Source organism: Syngnathus scovelli, chromosome 12 (assembly GCF_024217435.2).
Source record: "Syngnathus scovelli strain Florida chromosome 12, RoL_Ssco_1.2, whole genome shotgun sequence".
Lineage (NCBI taxonomy): Eukaryota > Metazoa > Chordata > Actinopteri > Syngnathiformes > Syngnathidae > Syngnathus > Syngnathus scovelli.
This window is the reverse complement of record NC_090858.1, coordinates 842,156-864,061: the sequence shown is the minus strand read 5'-3', so window position 1 is coordinate 864,061 and position 21,906 is coordinate 842,156. Positions and strand designations below refer to the sequence as shown.

General features: G+C 41.2%; 1 protein-coding gene across 1 annotated transcript in view; it reads left to right on the top strand.

Moving 5' to 3' along the window:
• Positions 1–7,516: 7,516 nt before the first annotated feature.
• LOC125978446 (adhesion G protein-coupled receptor A1) overlaps positions 7,517–21,906 on the top strand; it is a 67,135-nt gene continuing 52,745 nt past the window's right edge. Inside the window, exons 1-4 of the mRNA XM_049735797.2 lie at positions 7,517–8,136; positions 15,936–16,007; positions 20,500–20,571; positions 21,802–21,873. Coding sequence (XP_049591754.1) covers positions 7,919–8,136; positions 15,936–16,007; positions 20,500–20,571; positions 21,802–21,873 — 434 coding nt within the window. The 5' untranslated portion in view covers positions 7,517–7,918. The remainder of the gene's footprint in view (positions 8,137–15,935; positions 16,008–20,499; positions 20,572–21,801; positions 21,874–21,906) is intronic.

The window sequence follows — 21,906 nt, the reverse complement described above, 5'->3', positions numbered from 1 at the left end:
TTGGCTTGTGTTGCTGGGCTTTCCACAATAAGCCACAACATTCTTATCAGATGTGCTCCAAACTCTTATCCGGTTTGTCTTTGGCCCACACACAAATTCCTACATAACTTTTCCATATCTGCCATTAGACCGGGAGCGTTTAGCCTCTACTGAGAGCCGAGCGATCCGTGAGCTATCTTGAGATCGCCGCTTATGACAACAATATCATTGGGCTGAAATTGCAAGCGTGGTCCAAATCCGTTTATTAAAAAGGCATCTTGTGTGACAACACTGTGCTGCAGACATCACAAAATCTCCTTTATCTACTAAACTGGAGAAAACCTGACTCAGAGGCAACATTGGACGGGGGCTTTAAACTTAGAACGAAGACGTGGACACATCAGATCAATTCATCCATTTCTTCATGCTTAATTGGCACACATACTAAGACTGGACTTTTAAGCATCCGTTAATCAATATGGGGTTAAGTGAGACACATTAGTTTACTCTCTAACTTATTCTGACTCTGAGTTGTCTTTGTATTAGTTTCCAGTTCCCGTGGAGAGGTATAGCTGGAGTGTCCCCATATTTTTGCACAGCTTGAGTGCGGCCATATTTTTGCGCATATCATGCAAACGTCACTGCAAGATCCACATCCATATTTTGGCCATGTCCTTCCCTCACACATTTAAAAAAATCAGTGTGCCATTCTGTCAGAGGTTATTTTAGTTGAATGGCTCTAACCTGGCAGATTGTGCTCAGTACAACTCTGTGCCATTCTGCCTGCCTGCCTGCCTGCACGCTTTTGTGTCTGACCTCAGAGATCTCACTGAGCATTCATGATGAGTCATAGCTCAGTCTGAAGCCTCTGCATCACAGTAGGGAGTCCGGAATACTAAGTAGCTCTCACAATTTACCAGCATGCCCAAAACAGGAGAGAACAACGAGCACATGGGCAATATGTAGGTAGAAATAAAAAAACGGAACTGTCAAACTAATTCCGTTTTGTTGTTGTTGCTAGGTGATTTTCAGTATATATTTTGTTCTGATGACCTTCACTCATAGCGCCTGTAAAAAAGGCATCTCAAAGTGGCGTCCTGGGGCCCATTTGCGCTGTTAGTATGTTAGTATGGCTGTCACACGAGCTGTTTTGTTGCTGTGGGTGTGTCGTAGCTCAGATTCACCACAGCTCTCGGCAAAATATAATTCTGAAATGATAGCAAGTAAAAAATAAAAAGACCTCCTGTCACCCAGTCCCAGTTATGCCTTTTGAAAACCTGCAGTGAAGATGCGTTAGGCAAAACAAATATTTCTGTCATCAAACACTTTCATTGGTTATGGCCAGTGTTTATGCAACGGCTCTGACTAAGTTTCCATTTTCTCTCTGTTGAATTGATAGTCATCTGTATCTGTTAGTGATGCCAGCACATTTGGAGGCACATTTCATACATTGTAACAAATATTGTTAACAAAGCTTTTGAAACCTTCTGAAGTCATACTTACTATTTATCCAAGAGAATGTTCATGGCCACCTACAGACATGTACGTACATACTCAGTCATTTGCGTGCATTGTTATGCATAATAATGGCTCATCTCAGCAGTAGATGATCTCATTGTCTAACCCTAATCCTGTAATATGCTGCAGTGTGACGTCCGTGTGACGGCAACTTTTTTTTTCCCAGAATCGTCAAGAGACTTCAACATCTCTGATTAATTTGACTCTGATTGAAATTCATGCAGCGACTAAAAGCCCTGACTGCATTATGAAGGCTTCAGCATCTCGTGGCATATAAGTGGAAACTCTCAGTGACTAAAGAAGGACCAAGCACTTCCAGAGACAGTGAAGGAATCTGAAGAAAAACCTGCTGTGATGTATATTTCAGTCTTTCACTCACTCTCTTCCTTGCCCGGCTGCAGTGATCTTTGGATAGACTTGACAGCCACCCGAAAAAAAAAAAAAAAAAAATCATCTTGGAAACGTCTGTCAGTGCAGTAACACAAACATGTCATTTGGAAAGATGTGTGATTTTACTAATCCAAATTAATTAACGTGGCCATCTTCAAGGTCTCCAGGTTGGTGTAAATAATTTAGTTTCCACTGTAGGGATGTGTCATGAATACATTCTGCCTTACACGGGCCCACTCAGCTGTCAATTATTGTCTGTAAAAGTTCCTGAATGCACTTTGTTGGTGCAAGGATTTTTTTCTTTCAGTAGTAGTTTTTGCATTGTTTCCAATTTGCATGATGGCCCTAATTGGCTCACGGGTCGAAAAAGACTTTGACTCCGAACTCATCTTGAACTCAGGCTCATTAATGGGGTGCTGCAATCCAATTCTAATACTACTCTGAGGTTTTGGATCATTTGCAGTCTATAATCAGGGCTTTAGTGAAATGCAGCTACGCATGCTTAAGATCTGTTCATGATAGGTCAAAAGCCTTGAGCAGTTTATTTTGGAATGTGAAACACAAATTCAAGTCAAGGATACTATGCTGAGATTAAAGACCATATAAAGCCTTTGCACTGCATTATTAAATACACAAATACTATATAGCACTATTTTCTGCACTCACGGGGAGGGCAATGGAAGTAGATAAACAAATCAGATCACCAAATGATTCCCGAGCGCGGCACCGCTGCTGCTCACTGCTCCCCTCTCCCCCAGGGGATGGATCAAAATCACATGGGGATGGGTTAAATGCAGAGGACAAATTTCACCACACCCAGATGTGTGTGTGACGATGATCATTGGGACTTTTAACTTTAAATGAAAATCTTCATTTTCCAGAACACTCATTCAAATCTGGCATTATTAAAGAGCAGATTCATGCTAGGTTGAGATAACGGGAAAATTGGCAAGTGTATTTTTCCCTTTTCATTTGAATTTGAGAAGGAAGGTGTACTGAAACTTATTTATATAGTCAATAAAAGATGAGCGAGCACATCCAGCCAATCCTGTGTTCTTTTAGTTAAATCAAATTTAGATGTTTTGAAATCTGCTTTGGACTAATTACTACCGGTTGACTCTGGACAGCTGGCGGTTGTCTGTTGCTGCTGCTGTGTTGCTGTGAGCAGATGTCCTGCAGAAGCAGCTCCGTGAGGGAACCCAGGTCAACATTTTGCTTGGCTTGCTTCCAGTGTCAGTGAGTGAAAGACAAGGGAATCAAGTCAAACTAGAACAGGTACAACAAGTCAGAGTCTTAACTGCAGTTTGTCAGAAGTGTGTGGGCCTATTTACCACATCAAGTTGATATCAAGATTTTATGAATAATAATGATATATACGTATGCATGTAAGGGTGTAGCAGCCTGTATGTGCGTACCGTACACCACGCTGCGACAGTTGATTCAGCTGTTGTCTCTTGAAAAGTTGACAGCCAACTGACACCCTCTGTCACTGGCTGCCTGTCCGCAATTATGACTCAGTGGGCCCCACATCTCAGAGGAGAGCAAATGAGGGGGAAAAAAAAACAGCCATCAGGGACAAGCGGAGCGGAGAGCAAGAGGAGCAGAGGTTAGCCATCCTTCCAGGTTTTCAGAGTTGTGGTGCACAGTCAAGTTCCATCCATCTTGTTCCAAGACCTCCCTCGAGAGTACAGCGTGTGCGAACACAAGGAAGCCTACATTACATTACTCTCCAAGGGAACCTAAAATGATCCCAATTAACATCTATATTCATCTTAAAGGCACCAAACCACTATAAATAATAAAAAAACGAATAACAACAAAAAAACAATACAGTCCAAACGTCTCTGTGGCTCCACAATCAAGAATTAAAACGTCACACCAAATGTCATGTCGTAGACATGGAAAATTCCAAATTTGCACTTTGATTTCATGCTCATGCTTGATGCACCAAGAATGACCTTCCGTACGTTCGTTCCTCTATCTTTAAAGTCGAATGTTTTAACGAGCCCACTGAAACAGTTCACTTTGAACGTTACGTGGTGAGGCTGCACCACACGTGCGGTTTGGGCCAATGAGAGAGCGCTCTTGATTCCCGGTTAAAGGCCTTCAACGCATCTGATTGGATGGTAGAGTTGGATAAAGGCAGGTTCAAAGATCACCACCTCATTTGTGACCACAGAATGCCCAAGAAAATGTTTTGATTGAAAAACTCCGAGCTCCTTGCTTCTCGTGCTGGGAATGGGAGTGGTGAAAGTGGAGGTTTGTGCGGTGAGCGACATGTGCTTTCCTTATTTCCTCCAAGTTGACTGCTTTGATGCGGGCACCAGAAAAGAGACGTTTCTTTCTCCGTGAAGGCCACGATGCAGATGAGTGGATAGGAATAAAGGGGAGTTTAAAAAAAGAACTTCTCAACTGGACTGTTTGGGAGAAGGATGGACGCAAAGTGATGTGTGCCAGCAATCTTCTGAGATCTCCAGAATCAAGCAAAGCTGGCCTTTTTAATAGCAAAGTGGGTTGAGAGAGCCGCACCGACAGGCATGAAATATCTCTCACGGGAGCGCATCAGCTCTGACTCTGAGACGACCTTGGCTGAGAACAAGCGGCAATTATTCTCCCCAAAATGGCTGCATGGTAGACCAGGAAAGTGACTCCTGCCTGTTAGTTGTTCCTATTCAACTTGACGAGCATTAAGGTCAGCCAGCATTCACATGCGAGCGAGCCATCCCGTAAGGCTCGAACCTTTTCTACAATGCATCTGTGTTCATATGAGCTCATCTAAAAGAGAAACTAGAAAGACAACATGCTCATTTGAAACATTTTCCCCTTCTTCTTTCTTGATCCTGCCCATTGTTTGTACTGTAAACAGTAGGAAAGCAGTGAATAAAAAGACTTTTTCACATCCTGTAGTCTCTCACATTTCCCTAACAAAGCTAATATTCAAAGATTACAAATAATACAAAGCGTCCTGTTTGTTTTCAGACAAAGTCCTTGCATAAAACCAAAATGAAATTGAGGAAGTCAAATCAAAACAGGGAGAAAAAAAAAGGTTGAATGTTTCAAGAACAAAAAAATACATTGTATTGCGAAAAAGGTTATTATGTTTCCTTCATTTTATTTTCATAGTACAGTCAGACGTAAAATATGATCAAATGACTTGGTAAAATAAATATTTTGAGTTTGTCCATGCCCTTTCACTTTTACTCTGGCAGAAAATAGTCCCCTGATATTTCATATGTGCATTTGATCCCTTCTCACACAGGCTAGATTATGAGTGGGAATTTGTAAAACGAAAACAACACAGCACTGCTGTTTCTCGACAATATTACTTGGAGGGGAACAAATAACCCGCACATAATAAAGAAATTGTTGCCAATATTGCAGCCTTCAAACGTGTACAATATATTGCTGGAGTGTTCAGACAGTAGCACACAACACTATAATAATGATAAGCATCTTGGGATGGGGGTTGAGAGTTAGAAGAGTGATTACAAATAAATACACAGTACTGGACTCGCTTGTCTGGAGCCATGGAAAGATTGTTTCCCGTCGAGCGTGTAAAAGAGTTCACACCATTTGGAACATTTACACGTCAATGTCTTTTTTAATTGTGTGTGTGGGGCGAGATCATTCAGTAGTCAGTGTTTGCCTCATGCATGCTTCAAATTTAGCTGTAGAATTCATCGGTGGGTGGGGGCGATCAGGGCTAACTTTTGTGTGTGTGTGTTAGTTTGTTGGTTTGCCCATTGAATTGTTTAACTGTTGTATTGTATTATTGAATAACCAAACCGATTGAAACATGATGTATTTACCATTTTGCCCCTCCTTTTAGTGATTGTCCTGTCAGAAGAGCATGTCATTTTCACACTATTATTCATATTTGCTGAGACCACCTGTGTGATGTGCTGAAAGCTAAACCGCAGTGTAGGAAGACAAGACAAGACAAGGCATTCTCACTTAAAATGAAGACAGCTTTTCTCCCAAAGGGCACAGAGTTAAAAGGGGGGAAAAAAAAGAAACATGAGAACACTGCCATCCTGATTGTGGCCTCCCTCATCAAGTAGAACAGGTAAATATTTAGTGAGAACTACAAAAGTCTATTAATCGCTGTCAGCGAGTAATAATGAACAGGCGTGAACATTAATGAGCATGAGTGAAAACATGTTCTGCAGAGAAAGTGCTTTTCCATTGCTGCACCCAGATGAGCTCTTACCTCAAATTACTACTGCACCAATATTGCAGTATTGTGTTGTTGAAATTATGTTTCATATGATCATTTTTATTCATTTATTTGGACCGCCGATTATTTGGGGTGATGCCATTGCTATTCTATAAAAATGACATACATATCTTGTCTTTGCAGTGTAGTCAATTGAATGTACTATGTAGAGTATGGATGTATTTATCTCCTCACAAGTTCCATGCATCACAATTAGCCATCCACAAGTGCTTGCCCAGAGTTGAAGCTGTTTTCTCTAATGACAATTCAAGTAGATCACAACCATGGATCACCAAATCGCCAGGTGACTTTCCCCACGGAGGAGCCTCTTGTGCACATACAGCAATGCGCACAAGTCCATCTGTGAAAACATGCGTGAGTGGCAGCCCTGGGAGGGAGGCGGCAAGTGAGTACAATGGGGAGGGAACCAGGCCTCCATGTGTGGATAATAAACACAGCGGACAGGATGTGTTGGTCCCTGTGTAGCTTACTCATGTCGGCGGAATAGAGTGTTTTTTTGCCGCTCAAACAGACAAATTGAGAACACGCACTGCTTTTGCCAGGTCAATGGGACTGGACTCAAATGATCTTTTGTTCACAGCCATATAGATAATGAGGGAGGAATTCTCACACATACTAAGCTGCATGGAGGAACATCACTATCAGATTCTATCTCAAGCATGAATTTTCCATAGTTCTCCAGATGCATCTCAATCCAACTTTATTTCAGTAGTTCAATTGCAAAAGTGAAACTCGGATGCTACGTGGAGTTGAGTAAAAATCAGATGGAACTTTTGGAATCAATTTCCGCATAAATGGGTCATGAAACATGATTGTCATGGTTGCGGACCCGAATGCATCAAGCGGGGAAGTGAAACAGGTGCACTCAAAAAAAAAATAAATAAATAAATAAAATCATTTAGGTAACAACTGATGAGACAACAGCAAACACCTGGTTACCTCTCTGAGGGAGGGAGCTGATGGGTAAACACAAGTTAAGGTCAGTTAAGGCCCGGCAACATTTTATTGGATATTCTAAATTTAGAATATCCAATCAAATGTGAAAATAATTTACGCATATATTTGAATATATGTGTAAATTATTTTCCCAGAACCCTATGTATGTATCTATCAGTCAAGCCCGACTTAAGCCCCAGGAGATAAAAAATAAATAAATAAAAAATAAAAAAAATCCCGGAGGTGGACACAATAACATAACGGGACAAAAGAGCAAGAAAAACATCCAAGTAAAATCTAATAAAAACCAAATCACCCAAAACATAGATCATGAAAATTGTATCTTCATTTTAAGTCCCAAAATGTATGTACTGACAGCAAAGTCATGTGACTTCTGGGTTCCGTCAAGTTCAGAACCGTGCACGTTCAAGCCCACTCAATTTGCTGGGAGGGACTTTGAAGGCAAAAGTTTGGTCCAAGGCTGCTGGCGGAAGCGGTTGCCAGCAGCTCTGACAAAACCTTTTCAATGATAATTAGAGAGGCTTTTTAAACTTTCGATGTGTCATTAAACTGTGCGGGTTGGCGTGCGTGCGCCAAAGTTTGTCTATACTTTTGGAGCGCGCTGTCCACATTACGCATGGCGCACCACAAGGGAACTTAAGAAGCTGTTGATGGCAAGAATGGAACGAAACAAGTCAAGACAAACATTGGCCAAGCTTCCGATCGACGCTTGAAAAGTGCTCTTTGTGGAGATGACGGCGTGAGAGCTGCACCGCGGCTTCACAGGCTTCAGCCCATGGACTACAAGCTGGGAGGACACCACTTGACAGATGAGCGCGAGAAGGAGCATATTCCACCATGACGATTGTGACTTTACTATGCGCCATGCTCGGGCTGTGGGGCTCCAGCGTGGCCGACAGAAACTGCCCGGACCTGATCGTGGACAGCTGTCAATGTTCGACCGAAAGGTCCAAAGACCTGAGCAGGCAGCACGTCCGAGTCAAAGTGGTGTGTGATGATGTGGACCTGATGGAGACACTGCACCCGAGCTTTTTGCCGAACAGGACCTTCTCACTGTAAGTAAGGAGGCAAAATGATACATGCAAGAAATGACATATATAATTTAATTTATTTCCAATTTTCAAATACATGCAGCAGTAGTTTTTTTTTTCTCTCTACCTACTAAGGTTGACTGAAACCCAACCATGAAATTGTCAGACACCCCCAAAAGAGCAAACTCTGGTGGCCTTTGACTAAAGTATACCATATTAACTGCATTATACTGCAAGTTATTAAAATGTGGATGTCACACTTTGATTGCAAGTGTGAGAACCCCTCCCGTGCGCTCTCCTGTTGATGAAATAGCACTTCATACACTTAGGGGGGTTGATAATGTTCCTTGCTTCTCTGCAGGTGCACTGACTGACTGCTCCACTAATAAATAGTTGTATTTCTGCCTTCAGTAAATATGAAATGTAAAGGCTATTGATAAATTACTGCCAAACATTTTGCACAGCGAGTTCAGCTGATTAATGCTTGCACTTTGCTTACAGTCATTTAGTTTGAAGTTTTCTTTTGTGCAGCCAAGGGGACTTTAGTTCCGCTAAGTGGCCAATGGTTAAGGCCTGTGTTCTGTATTTAGCATTTGTCAATGTGATGCTTTTTGCAGCTTCTAGGTGCTGAGGAAATTGAAATCCTAAAGTAGAAATAAAGGAAGCAAATCATAAATTATGCTGGAATATATACATGCAGTGATTTGGAAGTACGTTTTAGCGGATTGACCTTTTTTTCATAGCAAGAGATATTTTAACAGCACACACGTATGGGAAAATATGGAATTTGATTTCCTAAATTTGGAAACGTATAGGAAATGGGAACATTAATATGGAAATGATATAATAATCATAAATATTACAAACTGTATAATGATATTGTATATTATTGTTATACTGAATTTTTAGTGTTGCGAACATTTAATGTGCCAGAGGAAAAAAAAACGAGGGGCATTGGGATTTTAGGAACCCAGTAATCGAGTAGCGCCACGATTCCACCTTATTCCTTGGTAGGCTGCTCTGGCTGGCCAGGAAGCAGTTTTCCTGCGCTAGGAAATGTGACCTTTGTCAGGCTGAAGTGGCCTCCCCGCTCACTCTTTTGTTTAGATGTGCTGTGCAAATAAATACATATATCCAGGGAAGTGTGCACATACCAATGTCAACTGTAGACAGCACTACAAATCTCCCAAATGTTTCCCCAAATGATCTCTTGTCATTTTCTCCTGCTCTTATAAGCAACGTGGACAATGAAGTGCGTGTCAAAGCATTTCCTCAGCGACCACTCAAACACATGGCATCCAAGCGTGGAAACCATTGCCCCTTTGGACATGTTTATACTTGCTTTTTCTTATTTTCATATTGGTGAGGAGTGATTGCAGTGCTTTGGAAATGCACTCACCAACTGTATGTGGAGTGTGTGGCAGCAAGGGATGCAAAATCATCTCATTTCATGCAAATTGTTCAAGTACTTGAGGCAAAATAGAGTTTACTTGTGGTTGTACCAATGTTCACCAATTCAAGTTTCCGAACTTTTTGGACTTGGTGCCTATTCCTCACTTTGGTGTCCAGCATGAGTCACCCGTCCCATAGCTTATTGAAAATAATTGCAGACCTTCTAAAAAAAAAAAAAAAAACATGTGGTTAGTGAGTGTAATGCGCAGATGGGAAAGAAAGCCACCAAATGGCTAAGACCAAAAATTGGCTCAAGTTTTCTTCATCACTTCTTGTGTGTGTAATGGGAGGGAACGCAGCTTGTCCACAGGAGGAAGAACAACATATTTTGGGAGATTGGATGAGGAGTGGCTGACACTCACTCATTGGACGCAAATCAAGTGTCTAATAGAATGCTGGAACACTGAAATTGTCTGGGAACATTTTACAATAGCCATGATTTCAAATCTGCTGTGATCACTATCACAAAGTGCACATCCAAATGAAATGAATGAGGAAAAACAAATCGCACTTAGTCAAACAAACATAGAATTTATGACTGAGACACACATTTAAATTTGGCTGGTAAAAAAAGTCCAAAAGGAATCGTTCGTGTTGTCTCATTTCATCTCTATACATCTTGTAAAGGAAAGATGCTTACAAATGTTTTTGCTCCGTCTCCTCATGCAGCTTTGAGGAGAGTGCTTTTATTTTTGGCTGCTCTCTGAAGTAAAGCTCGAGAACCACCTGGGGAAACCTGTTTGTAAACCCTTTCACCATGTCATCTCTTATTGGCTAGCAAATGCAGTCTCAAATTTTACGGTATTTCGCTGGAAGTCGTGTATCATTGACTGATATTATGGTAATGACTAATGTCATTGCATACATTGGAATACTTCGTGTCAAGTATAGCATTTTGTTTTCAACAACTTTGTTTAGTCAATTTATTGTCATTCATTGTTTAAGCCCGTTCGTATCCCCAGTGTGACGGTACTGCAGTAAAAACTCGGTGAACTGGTCCACTGCACTTTCAGAGCGAGTGAAAGTGATTTTCATCTGGATTTGCGTTTCTTCTTTGACGTAACCACACTAAGCTCTTCCAAAGCCTACTTCAGTACTGTTTGAGAGCAAGAAGAAATCTTTTGATCCTGATCTTTGGGTTTAGCATTAAGTCGTCTGCTGTGTGGGTTCTGGTCGTCAGTGCAGGGGCTGGATTTTCTTGAAGAACATAACGCTTAGCTGGACGACGTTAGAAACAAGTGCAGTAAATCAGCTTGTGGATTAGAAAGGGTACATGTTATGGAAAATGGATGATTTAGATTCATATTTTGAAATGAAACAACCAAGTACAACGATACCTTGAATTACAAGCCGAGGCCCTTGCACGTTGATGGAATCGAGCTCTAACCAGTGAACCAAACTACCTGGGAAGATGGCAAGCCCAATTCGCTAGTAGCGCTGCTCGCCGCAGTCGTTCACATGCTGCGAAATTCACGAGCAGCTGTGTGCTTCTTGATGCTCCCGTAGTTGGCAGGACACGAGGCATGACGAGAATAAAGCAGCTGCCGTTGCCATGTCGTCCATTGTTGCTTAGGAAATGAAGAAAGTGGCACTTTTGCCCTCGTTCATACGAGTAATGTCACACTTCATTTCTGGCTGGAGTGACACTCGCAACAAGCAAGTAAAACACCCGTGATCAAAGTCGTGCAAGGCCACGCCACAGTTGATTTAAAAAAAAAAAATGCACAGATCAGCTTGATCAAGTGTCAAGTCAGTCAAGTAATGAATGAATAAAATGGAGGATGGTGCAAAGCCAGGCTAATCGGATCATCACATCACTGATCCAACAGAGAAGCGGTGTTGCGTGAAAGAAAAAAAAAAATACTACACACGCACGCACACGAGTAAATATGCCACCAGCAAAGATCAAACTTCTGCTGACTTTGCAAAAAAACAAAACAAATAAAACAGATGCATTGCAAAATAAGATTCCAAGTTTCTGTGTTCCTCTCCGAGTAGGCCAATAAACAGACAATGACCTATCTATCCACCAAGGAGGATCTGTAGCGAAAATGATGCGGCATACGATTTTGTCCCTTGATACACGAATAAGTAGACTTGGCTGAGCACTATGGAGTGTAAAGTGCTTTAAAGCTCCATGCTTAGTGGCTGTGAATAATTTACATTCACGTGACTCCCACGCTTCTTCCTTTGCGTCCTTCTTTTGCTCCATTGTAAAGCATCTGGCTTGTACAATACTTTGGATATGCATTGAAATGATACGAATGATTGACACACGGAGAGAATATCATTTTTGATGAACGTAACATTGACATTTTTTGGAATGTGGGAATATGCAGAGAGTCCATCACGAATCATCGTCATTCATAATGAAAAGGTCACAAAAAGTACTGAAATAATAATGAGATGTTGAACCAATGTGATTTCTGGGCCACAAAGCTGATGTACAGTACTTGCAGAAAGACAGGACCTACTACAGATGTATTGTATCTTCTGCCATCTCGTGTTAGGGGCGTATTATTTTTCATTTGTTCTTTGATTTAAAAAAAAAAAAAAAAGACTTGCTATGCAAAACAGAAGTAGACACCATTTGAAAAATTGCCGTTTTGGAGATGCAATTGAATCGAAACTATTACATTGACTTTTTAATGTCGTATGTCACTTTGCACGATGTGCACTAAACACAAGTAAATTCAACTGACTCCGCTTGTTGAGAAACAATTCAAATGCTCTTCAGAATGAGGTTAATCAGTCAAAAAGGAGTCACCTTATTCGCCGAAATTCCCCGTCGCCTCATTCTCTAGCACTTGAATAAACAACTTGGGAATTTCCGTTTTGATGGGTTGCATCCCTGGCAGATGGGCCTCACTTATCATGTCCAGGCTGGGAGATGAAGTACTTCTCCTAGGTAACCAACCCTTGAAGCAATGTCACTTTCCCATCCAACTTCAGTGCTGCTTGATATAAAATATGCTGTTTTCATTGGCCGTGCCTTTTAACTCTCTTTTAGAATAACACAACATTTGGCGGTTGGGGGAAAGTGTCTGGAGCTGCTGGCGGATCCAAATGTTTGTAATAGTTAACATTGTGATCTCTCCTCGCGCTCCTCATGATTGGCCGTGTTGGATGGTGTCGGTTGCTATTTTGGTTTCTGCTCTTGTGTAATAATACAGCTGGGTGTCTCCGCTGCATGGCCGCCAGCCTCTTTTCTAGATTAACTACATTTCAGTCAGACCACACAGTGCGTCTCCCAGCTGTAGCCAGGACAAATTGGAAGCCTGAGCTCCTGTTAAACGGAGAACCGACATAGATTGAACTTGTCTCCCATTTGGACGGCTTGACGGACATTAACCTGAACGTGACTATTTTTCCCATTATCATGCAGATAAATACCTTTATTTGACACAAGTGGTGATCATTTGAGGTGATGAGGTCATTGTCAGAGCACAACAGAGTGTAAGTTGTCAAAATGACAGCTGGTAGTTCTTGTAGTTTCAAAATCCGGGTTGTTCTAGTGTTTGGAATGCATGCGTGGATAGATGAATGGAGGTTAACACAAAGTTCAATAGTAAAACACATGCAACACTTGCAACATTGAGTCAACATTTTTTGTTTCTAGTAAATTCAGCTCCTGCTGGAATAGTCCATTAACTGCAATCCACAGGATCCTATAATTCTGAACCGCTCTCTTTTTCTTTGCACTTTATCCGCACAGAACATAATTGACAATGTAAATAATGAGTTGGACGGATACCCAGAAGTGGCTTTGTTTACGTAATGATCAATCATGTTATTCCATTCATTTCCTGGACATTAGGCAGATCCCTGTGCGTGCGTGCGTGCGTGCGTGCGTGCGTGCGTGCGTGCGTGCGTGCGTGCGTGCGTGCGTGCGTGCGTGCGTGCGTGCGCTACGTGCCTGAGTAGTGTGGCCGGCACGCACGCACGGACGCACACACATCCACAGCACTTGATGACACGCTTGAGTTTGTTCAAACAGAGGATGCCTGTCCTGTCCCTGTGAAGGATGTCCAAAGAGGGAGGTGTAGGTGTCCGGGGAATGGGAAGAATGAATCCTAGTGACAGAACAATCTATCTGATGATTTCACATTCACAACATACATCTCAAAAGGATTGTGGTGTTTTCTTTGAAATGCATTTTCAGCTTTCAATTTCACAAAATGTATTTGGGGAGCCTGACCCTGTCAGCACCTTCTTACCATATCTATTTTGCTTCATGCTGCTATTTATTGGTTTAAAACATCTGAAGTCAGAGAGCTTTGTGTGGAAAATAAAACGGAGTTGACAAGGCCCGAGTGGGATATTGATGTCCGGATCAACAAAAACGAAAACATATAACTGTTGCTTTCTGATTTTGGGCTCTCTTCCACTTCATCCAGTGTGGTGTTTCCAAATGTATTCAGAATGACACATTGATCATTTCAAAAGAAGATACAAAATAACACCAAAGAAATAAAAGCTCAACAAACAATCAACATTTTTGTTGTAATCGTTACATCACAACAATGCTTAACCAAGGTCGCGTCTTCCTTAAATATTCATCAATTACAAGTGATTTTGATCGCTCCTATCCGCCATAATAAGTACTTGATTACATCTGCACACATTATGACATCCAGTAACCCTCTCTATGCTCCAGTGAAAGTTCTAACATGTAAAGTTCTAATCAATTTGAAATTCAAATGTAATCAAAAATAACACACAAGACTAGCAGACAACAGCAAAGTAAATGAGTCGACTAAACATCTTGGTGCACACCAGCGATCGCAACCTCCTAAGGAAATGTCGGATCATCTATCTCACTTCTCATCTTGAATACAAATGCAATTTAAATCACATACATGTTCTCTTTGAAAAATAGATTTTCCATTTGACCCAAAGGACAATCATTTTTTTATTACAGTCTGATGAAAAGGGAGACTTTGAGGCGGGCCCACATGGAAATGCACGGCGATATCATTTTGCTGACACAAGCTGAAATGGTGGTGGGTGCTTAAGCTGAGTGAGGACTTTGTGTCTACAGTCCAGCTTTAAGTGTCATCACTCAACCTCATTGGAATTGGGCTTTGTTAAAAATACTTTGTTTATTATTTATGATCATTTGAATTATGTTTGATGCACAGCACTTTGGGGTTGTTGCTTAAGTGCTCCACTTAATGAACACAGTGGAGTTGAGTTGAATTAACTGCAAGTGGGAGAAGACATAGCAGTGGGGGGTGAACTGTCCGAGAAGTAAAGCAGCACTGCCGTGATGATTTAAGAGCTTGATCGCTTAATCAATATGTAGCAGATAGGAAATCCGGAAACACCATTCAATAGATGTTTAAAGTGACATTAATCTAGGCAGTGGAATAAGTATCCTATTACTCATCTGCAGACTGCACTGTACAGTGTCGAATCCAATTGTGTTGGTGTAAATGTGGCTGAATAAGAAACATGAAACCAACCGTGTAAAACTCAAAACATTCGTATTTGTAATCATCTTCCATAACTTATAGGTCCTGTTTGGAATTTATTCACTGATGCTAATAGGAGTGATGCAACTGGCGTGTTACATATAGCTAGCTCATGGCAAAAGAACACGAGTATCACAAGTTACAGGAAATGTTGATGGACTTTTATAGACAATATCTCCCTATAACTCATCACGAGAAGTGACATTAAATAGCTTGCCTGTCTTACCTTACCGTCATTTTTTATTCCAGTCATCTGCACATAAAATGTTTTCAATTTAATAAAACTGCCAAAGTAATATCGTTTAATTGAGGCGCACAAAATGTTATGCCCACAAACTCCAACCTTGGTACTTATGTCTTACACTGGCTAGCAGTTATGTACAGATTATATATTAATATGGTAATGTATCGTATGGATTAAAGGTGTAGCTTCAGGTATCAATGCTGCTGCCAATTTCCAATGATCTTCATTTCAGCTGTTAAAAGGCTTGCGTGGCTCTGTGTTCTTTTCTGTATGACAAGAGTTCGAAACTATTAATACATAATTCAATTAAAAAAAACAGATAAATGTGCAGACCTCTTGCATCCAACCATCCTTGTGCTCCATACGTATATTTACACCCAGATTGTGTCTATGTTTCCTGCCTTTGTAGCATTTTAGGACTACATAAAAAGATTGGATTCTTGGATAGGGTTTCTGCATGATTACCCATCATTGCTCATAAAAAGCTCAGACACGTCAACTAGTAGACTAGACTCCAGAGTCCTAAATGATCATTTGCAACATACTCGCAATAGAATTTCCTAATATTTTGAATACGCTCATTTTTGTGATCTGCTCATACTTGTCACTGTTTATGCTGACCTCGTTTCTAATCATAGTTTGCCCTTGACCAGAAATCTGAGTAACAACAAGATCGCTGTGCTGAGGAACGGCTCCTTCTATGGCTTGGCAGCTTTGGAAAAACTGTAAGTACCTAAATCAAGCTCACTTTATTGTTTTGTCCTCCCCTGAGTGCCACTATAGCTGTCATTGTACTGAAGCTGTAGAAAGCCAAAAGGAAGACATAGTAAAAATTAGGAGTGCGACTTGCAGGAGGATTGCCAGTCATTTCCACCCTTTCGCCCCAGCGCTTAACCTCAATCGCTACAGTAAATGTCTTAAAATAGATCATATTGAGGTCTAATGTAGTGCAGAACGCGGGAGCTTGGACAGTGTGCAAACCTTGTCCGCAAATACGACGACACTTTATGTAATGTCCCAGGAGACTTGCCTGATGATGAGATCTATGATGACTGTGCTCCTACTCATGCCTGACCCCTCGAGTCAGCCAATTGATTGCTTTCACCTTTGAGGAGCCCTCCAAGAACTGCCTCCATCCCTCCCTCCCTCTCTATCTGGCTGGATGACATTTGGAGATGACGAGGAAGTAGGACAATGGATGTACTCTACTCTTAATTCTGTCCTATTACAGATGTAGTATATACTTTGGTGTGGCCACTTACTTTGATTTGATGATCTGTGACAATGTTGTGCACTTGAGTAATATTTGTTTCGCGTACCCTGCTCTGATAGCTTCTCGCACTCGCTGCCAAAAGTGGGGAAGTGAAACAGCCACTCAGTGGCAAGGTGGCCCATGTTTTAAATTTTCAAAAGCCATCCCTTTATCTTATTGGATGATAGAGTAATGAATTCATCTTCCAGCCTTGCCACTCTCTCATCTGATCTCAGAAATTAAGCCGGGTCAGGCCTGGGTGACAGCCCGATCGGAGACCAACTGGTCCCAAGGGATAAGGGAAATAAAAAGTAAAAAATGTGGAAAAAAAGATCCAAGTGACAGCACAGAGAGCAGTAGACCATTATTTTCTTTTGCCGTTTGGAGCATTTGGCTACATTTGTCAATGCACTTGATGCCTGGCCAGGTACGCAAAAGTGACTGCCAACTGTTCCTTGGTCTGGCACATTGGAGTTGTCTGCTTGGCTGGCTGCATGACGGGATCAAAAGAAATTGGCAATGGATTGACGGCTTTAATAGTGCATGTGTGTGTGTGCGCGTGTGTGTGTGCGATTGCACCATTCAACCTGCTACTGTGGGCTCCTTTTGCTTGGGTTGTTCCTGGAAAGCAAACAGACCTGGCATGACAACCATGGGAAATTGTGATACTGATTCAATAGAAAGTCAACGCTGCTCTTTCAATTTCTATTCATTGAAAAAAGTCAAGTCTCTATAATAAAATTAATAATGGAATGAAAAAAGGAAGAAGGGAAAGATGAAGAAAAAGAAGGGTTGTGTTGTGTTTAATGTAGAAAAATGAATGGGACGAAAAGAAAAAATCCAGCTATTCTAACGCAATCATTTTGTCAAATTTGAAAGGTTTATCAAGTAGAAAGACGATAGAAGTAAAAATGAAAGACAATGTGCTTCCTCACTGGCACTCTAACAATGAGTTTTGTGTGGTGGGAACCCATGATGAAATGGCAAAACTAACTGAGCAGTGAACAGTGACAAGCTTTGTTCACGCTTTGCTACCGTGGGACCCACTGGCACAAACAGCATATTAGACACTGGGTGCATCAGCCCATTATCTAATACACAGAGAGCCTTTATTAATACTGACGATTATGCTTTTTAGGCTCCAAAATAATTGTGACTTGAGGTTTAATGTGAATGCTACCAAATACTCAACTGAACTCATCCATGGATATTAGGATCCTCTTTGACCCTTTACTGGCCTACACATCCAAATACTTGTAATAATTGATGCTAAAAAAAAATCTCCGAAGTTGGCGTCTGGCATTTGCAATTGTTCGCCCTGCAAACTCATTGCGAAGCACCAGATGAGGCATCTTCAAAAGTTTCGCTCTTGTTTCGTCTGAAGTAACGAATTGTATTCCGCCTCTGCTTCTCCTTGGGAAGTGATTGATGAGAGTACGGCCAGTCTGGAGTGTCCACATTATTCTGTCTGTTATGATTGTGCGACCGCTATGAGTCTCGAAGGTTATCCATATCAAGTCCTGAGTCAGAGGTTAAGTCTAGGAACAGAATAACAAAATGGCAATGACTAGACTATTTGTGTGTGACTAAAAGATTGTACTTATTGATTATTTGTGGGTCTTGCTGTTTTTCTTTTTTTTCTTCAGGATAGAAAAGCACATTCTTGGGCTTTGTCAGTGAACAATATAAATTTTTTTGTTACAGTAATATACGTATAAAGGCAACTTAAGCCGATTCTGTCCTTGATGAATGGAAAAAAAATAGCCCACACACTTAACATCCACGCAGAAAAACAATACGCAGGCCTACAAGGGAACACACCATGATTTGCCCACATTTGTTTTCCCTCTCTGTGCAGAGACTCTACATTGCCTTCCAGCTCTTGACTTTTTACAGTTGGGCGTTGCGGTTTGTGTTAGCCTAGCTGTCTGTCAAGTGGGACATCAGAGGTTTTGAACTTGCCAAATTGATCTATGTTTTCAATCAAACCTAAGAATGAGGTTCGGTGGCTGTTCGAATACAGCATATACGTTTTTTTTTTCCATCAATTGATAACATTTCCATCAAAAAAACTGCAAGATATTTCAGAGCACATAAGCACTCAACAAATGCTTAGTGATGCCTTTTAATAACCCACCTGGTAGCTCGAGCTATGTGAGCGTAATGTATTTTTAAAAGGTTATTTTTACAGCAAGCGTGGTGGTGCGAGCACTCTCTAATTAAGGGAAGCGACCAGAGTAAATGTCTCTGAGCTGTGTTGGCAAAAAGTGCAGAATAAAAATCACAGTCCCTCAAATCTGTGCGAATTGACCCTGAAGTTGATGACCATTAACTTTGGCACCCATGCAGAGGCTGGCAACAGGTAATAAAACACACCTCACATGTGTGCTTACAGCTCAGATTAGTCAAGCCACATCCATTGTTTGATGATCAAACTGACAACGTATGTATATCCAGCCCCAATTCAGCCCCTCTGGGATTTTATTTGATATTCTAAAAATACATGTAAACCCCCCCAATCATCTTCAGATGACCACTGAAGGAGGCTTGCACTCCCTCGGAAATCAAGTTGCGCCAGTTTTTACGCCCGAATGCACATGCGCTGTCCGCGGAAATAGAGCCGGCCCGTTGTATTATGAAGAAACAAATGATCCACAAGCTCCACCCCCTCCCCCTTTGAGTCACCCTGATCTTAGTGTGATACAAACGAGTGCATTCCATTGTCTCATTTCATTAAGTGTGTGGGCAATCAAATATATCATACAGCGTCACTTTCCATTTGGATGAGTGCCCGCCCGAGTGCCTGCAGCGGGCTTCACTTTTATTTGCCTACTTGGGGTGGAACTTGACCTTTTGTAAATATTCTCATAACTGCATCAATATTCACTGAGCCCGCACAAGATTAAGAAATGTGCATGCGTGTGATTGCGGTACTCGTATTGATCCAGAAAGGAATCGGTCACATTAGTTGTGTGTGTGTGTGTTTTTATATACATACAGGTCAGTAAACAGAGAGAATTGACCTTTGCAATTCTAGTTCGTCAGTTGATATGAAACTGGAGTCATTATCTGCTAATTCAGCAAAGCAGCCCAGGGCTGGTAACACAGGTCAAGATGAAAGAAGGTGCTGCAGGCACAATGGATGACTTCTGGGCCCGCACCCTCCATTTGCTCTTTAGCTGGATGTTGCACATGATCAAAGACAATTTAGAATGGAGCAAAGATGAGAGGTACCCGCTGATGGACCTGACTGGACTAAGAGGCTACCATATGACATCTGCGTATATATGTCATGAGGTCAGCTCTGGTGCATTTTCTTTCATGTAAGCGCCACTGTTCTGCTTTTTTTTATTTTTTTTTTTATTTTTTGTATTGGGTGGTGGTGGTGGTTGACGCAGAGTCCTTGAGTAAAACCACGGTGTGTGTTCCCTCTCGCCGGGATGTGGTCAGGGTGTTACGGAAACAGGAAATGGTTAGTAATAGCAAGAGTGTACTTTTTTTTTATAGATTGAAAACCAGAATAATATCTCTGATTTAATTCTGTATTTTTATACTTGGTCACTATACAGAATATTATTCTTTCTTTTATTTTCCTTTTTTTTAACGCATCTATCCATCCATCCAATTTTTATACAATCTTAGCCTATTCACATTCAGACTGGATTGGTCACAGGACACATGTAGGGTCACTGATTGGGAACAAAATCCACACTACCTGCACAAAAGGCAATCATTCAGTTTTAGCCACAAAAAAAATATGAATAAGATGCATGGGCAAGGTTTGATATTCCTCAACGTTTCTTTGAAGATTTTATTCCTCATCTTTGGTATTTTATTTTATTTTTTTGTATCCCAATTACCTGTACTATGATTTGTATGAAGTCCTATTTGCATGGAAAGCATGTGTTCCCAGTCTCTGCTTTTGTACCGGTTGTCTCTGACTCCTTCTTGTTTGTCCTCTTCAGGGATCTGAGGAATAATCTGATAAGCAGAGTGGAGCCCTGGGCCTTCCGTGGTCTGCTGACTCTGAGGAAACTGTAAGTATTATAGAGTCTCGTCACGGTCTTCTCCAGGAGCCGAGGGAAGAACTCATTTGGCCTTTGGCGATTACAAGAATATATATTGAGTCCTATGTCCAAATGAACTGCAGTTTCATAATAATTTAAAATTTAATAATTTTGCTTGCATGAAAATGTGAAAAGATGTTATCCTTTAAGTTCCAGCCACAGGTTTTATACCGTATAGCCTGCAGGCAGCATTTGGCCTGTCCGCAGTTCCTTGGACACGTTCAGCTCGGCACATTACGAATCTTTTTCGAGTTGAATGTTTTTAAGGCTGAGAGGAGCTAAAATGGAAATTACACAAATTGGCCAGCTCTATTGTGCATGATGGACTCTACCACTCATACAATATTATATATGTATATTTCCAAAATGATAAACACCCACCAACAAGATGATGCCGGCAAAGGTTTTCAAGAGTTGGTCATGCTGGTAGTGTTTCTTCCCAAGTGTCTGTTTTGCAAGTCTGTGTGAACATGGATCGGTTTGAAGTCGCTTCTTTGGAATATTTTGAAACCACATACGCACACATTGCCTGCTTTTATTTTAGATGCCTCGCTAGGACAGATGTCGAACTAATTAGTTAGAATGAAGATGCTGTGAAAGGATCATCTCTGAGATGGCACAAGAACATTGCGCATATGTCTAATGGTTATTTCATGAATAATATTGGTTATTGTGGTTGGTAGTTGGTTATTGTGTGTGTGCGTGCATACTTGTCTTTGTGTTTCTGAATTCAGGGAGAAGCAAAGTGTTAATTTAAGTGTTCCCCAACTGGTGATTATGTGAATGCTCTGCTTATTTTCCCACAGCTGCTCCAGCAAAGCTGCTCTTTAATTACAGAGCATGAGGGCACACATCCATAGATGTGCAACCCCCCCCCTCTGCATGTATACATATTTGAGCTCGAGATGGGCAAGGATTATTATTGTTGTGTTTCTCCTTTGCTTTGAAACTGGACTTAACATTTGGCACCTCCACAGGAATGGGCATAAAATGATTTTTCACTCGGAGAAATGTATTTTTAGACGACAGAAGCACAGTGCTCTGTTCCACACAAGGCCCAACTGCTTAAGCTGGCGTTTGAGGGAAAGAAGCAGAAAATGCATAGCGGAAGGGCACAAGGAAACCTTGATGCACTCACCACCTACAACACGTACATATTTTGCCAATGTGTTTTACGATGGCCTTCTTTTGTCATTCCAGGGACCTGTCCAACAACAGAATAGGCTGCCTCTCCCCTGAAATGTTTCTCGATCTGGGCAATCTTTTCAAATTGTAAGTTGTCTTTCTATTGGTAATAATGATGTT